The sequence below is a fragment of the Chrysochloris asiatica genome, unplaced genomic scaffold (assembly GCF_000296735.1).
Source record: "Chrysochloris asiatica unplaced genomic scaffold, ChrAsi1.0 scaffold00150, whole genome shotgun sequence".
In the NCBI taxonomy this organism is placed as follows: Eukaryota; Metazoa; Chordata; class Mammalia; order Afrosoricida; family Chrysochloridae; genus Chrysochloris; species Chrysochloris asiatica.
In genome coordinates, this window is record NW_006408668.1 from 3944647 (window position 1) to 3947525 (window position 2879).

The 2879-nt window shown below is 35.3% G+C and overlaps 1 protein-coding gene across 1 annotated transcript in view; it reads left to right on the forward strand.

The window, feature by feature from the left end:
* Positions 1 to 2879, forward strand: part of RNF149 (ring finger protein 149) — a 26549-nt gene that overhangs the window by 17252 nt on the left and 6418 nt on the right. The window contains exons 4-5 of the mRNA XM_006870769.1: positions 45 to 127; positions 2425 to 2521. Coding sequence (XP_006870831.1) covers positions 45 to 127; positions 2425 to 2521 — 180 coding nt within the window. The remainder of the gene's footprint in view (positions 1 to 44; positions 128 to 2424; positions 2522 to 2879) is intronic.

The window sequence follows — 2879 nt, forward strand, 5'->3', positions numbered from 1 at the left end:
TTACCAAGGATATAGTAAACTCTTTCTTCTTTTTCTTTTTATAGGGAATTGATGTTGATGCTGAAAATTGTGCAGTGTGTATTGAGAATTTTAAAGCAAAGGATGTTGTCAGAATTCTGCCATGCAAGTAAGTATGTTCTGTTCATTCCCTGAGAGCTAGTGATGACATTGAAAAGTTACTTGTCACGTTTCAGGTTCTTGATAAGAATTCAATGTCTATAAAAATCTTAACCATTTTATTATCCCACCTTTAGAAAAGAAGCTTGGATTTTTTTTTTTTAATTGTCTTCAAGTCTTTTGTATTGTATTGCTTTAAAATTGCTTGGCGCATTATACACCTTGGTCATATACTAGATTTTAGTTTTTTGTTGCTGTTAGTACTGTCAAGTCAGTTCTGAATTATAGTGACCCTGTATAGGGTTTTCAAAGTTTGAAATCTTTGAGGGAGCAGAAAGCCTCATATTTCTACTGTGAAGTGACAGGTGGGTTTGTAGTGCTGGGATGATTGTATGATGGCACCGAGTTCCCCCTGATTATACTAAAGGTCTTCATTTAGAAACAGGAAGTTGTGGTTTCTTTTTAATAGTTGGATACTTTATTAATTGCTAACTTTTTAGAAGATTTGCTTTTGCTAGCAAGAAGGGCTTATTTTGTGTACAAAAATTATAATGTGCATTAAGTCTTTGGTCAGTTTTAATTATACTTTACACCTGTTAGAATCAAGTTACGAGATAACATATAATTATGTTTTACTGTTTGCAGAGCACTTTTGTGCATACCTAAGTACTTTGTATTAGATTTAAATTCTTGTTCTCTCTGGGAAGAATATGAAGGAATAATTTAAAATAAAGAAGTGTCCTGAATACAAGTAGCTTGCTTAAATCCACAGACATTTCTATGGAGAGGGGTGTGGGTACTTAATGAATTGGGGTCAATGGATCATATTTTTTAGAATTTCCTATAAGATCAGATCTTGTGGAAATTTATTAAAACAGAAAAGAATGTTTACTCAAGACTGGTTTAGGACAAGTCTTCCTGACTTAAGAATGGTGCTTAGACCATTCTTGAGACTAATCTCCTTTTGTTGTGAAGTGCCAGCAAGTCACTTCCTACTCATAGCAACCCTGTATTGGGTTTCTGAGAAGGGGCTGGTGGGTGTGAGTCTCCACCTTTCAGGTTCAAATCGACCTTGAGGTAGGTCTACAATGCCACACCCTTTTGTAGCACTAGCTTATAGAGCCTCATGGTTAAACAAGGTTTTGTTCTTGACCTTCATAAGCAGACCTGTGCATGTGAGTCATTCAACTTCTTTTCTGGTTCTTTTTCTTTTTCTAACTTTCTCTCTCCACCCTCCCCCACCCCCCAAATAAAACAAAGATGTTTCTGTAAATATTTTTTTCCTTTGGTTGAGTTTCAGTTTGAAGATGGAAAGGTCAAATGACAAGCTGGAGAGTAATAATAATAGCAAACAATGATTATATTATACAACTGTCAGGTAACAGAGCTAGCATTTGAACCCCATCTTATAGTCCATACTGCCTGTATTCCATACCTTCATCATGCATAGAAAACATATATTCATAACATTGGAGTCAGTAAAGAAAACAGTAAATACCTTTTTTTCTGATTCCAAAAATGCTAAGTGCTTAGTTAACATAGAAAAGTTTCAACATACAAAAATGTCTGAGTAAATAAATAGTATTTAAGATGACTTGTTAATATTTTGTTATTTTTCTATTTGAGTCATTTTTGGACCTATATAACGATTATTGTTAAGTGCCATCGAGTTGGTTCCGACTCACAGTGACCGTATATAGGGTTTCCAAGGAGCGCTGGTGGGTTTGAACCACTGACATTTCAGTTAGCAGCCCAGTGCTTTTCCTACAGTACCACACCAGGATACATATTATTTGCTATTTCTATCACATTAATTTCCAAAAGATTGTCCATTAACTTAGAAAGGCAACCTGTTGTTAGTGTTAAGTACTGTGTAGTCGGTTCCGACTCATTGTGACCCTGCACAGGGTTTCCGAGGCTGCAAATCTTTACGGGAGCAGAAAGATTGATCTTTTTCTTACAGAACAGTTGGTAGTTTCAAACTGCCAACCTTGAGGTTAGCAGCCCGATTCATAACCACTACGCTACCAGAGCTCCTTAGAAAGGCAACCTAGCCTGAAGCTAAAGTGAAGGTCATTTCTGAACATAAACTACACTATTTTTGTAGGGTAGAGGGAAAAGCTCTTTTTGAGTACCAGATTCTGTTTGACATGGAAAACAGAAATAGATCATTGATTGATAACTGATGGGAAAATTGAAATAGAATATTGATTTTATGTCAGTTAACTTGTGATGAGAATATGAGTTGACAAAATATTTTGTGTTCCTTTCTTAGATATAAAAATAACACAAGCTTAATTTCTTTAGGCATATTTTTCATAGAACGTGCATTGACCCATGGCTTTTGGATCACCGAACTTGTCCAATGTGTAAACTTGATGTCATCAAAGCCCTGGGATATTGGGTTTGTTACACTTTTGCTTATATTCAATCGGTTCTTATTGTGTGATTCAATTTTTTTATTTGCCAGAGGCGAGAGAAGTGAAGTAAAATGCTCTTTAATATCCTTGTGGGTTTATGAAGGTTTCCTCTCTATTAATAGTGAATTCTTAAGGAAGTCCAAAAAGCAAATGAACCACATTTGTGATTTTTATAGACTGTTGTGCTAGGGGTTAGGGGGTACCCCAGAGAGTTTATAATTACTTTTAGAGAAATGTATTTTGATATGCTTACACTGCAAAAGGTATATAAAATATTCATAATGGAATGGGTCTGATAGATTCTCTGGGTCAAGATCTATGTGTGTTTTATATATGAGGAAT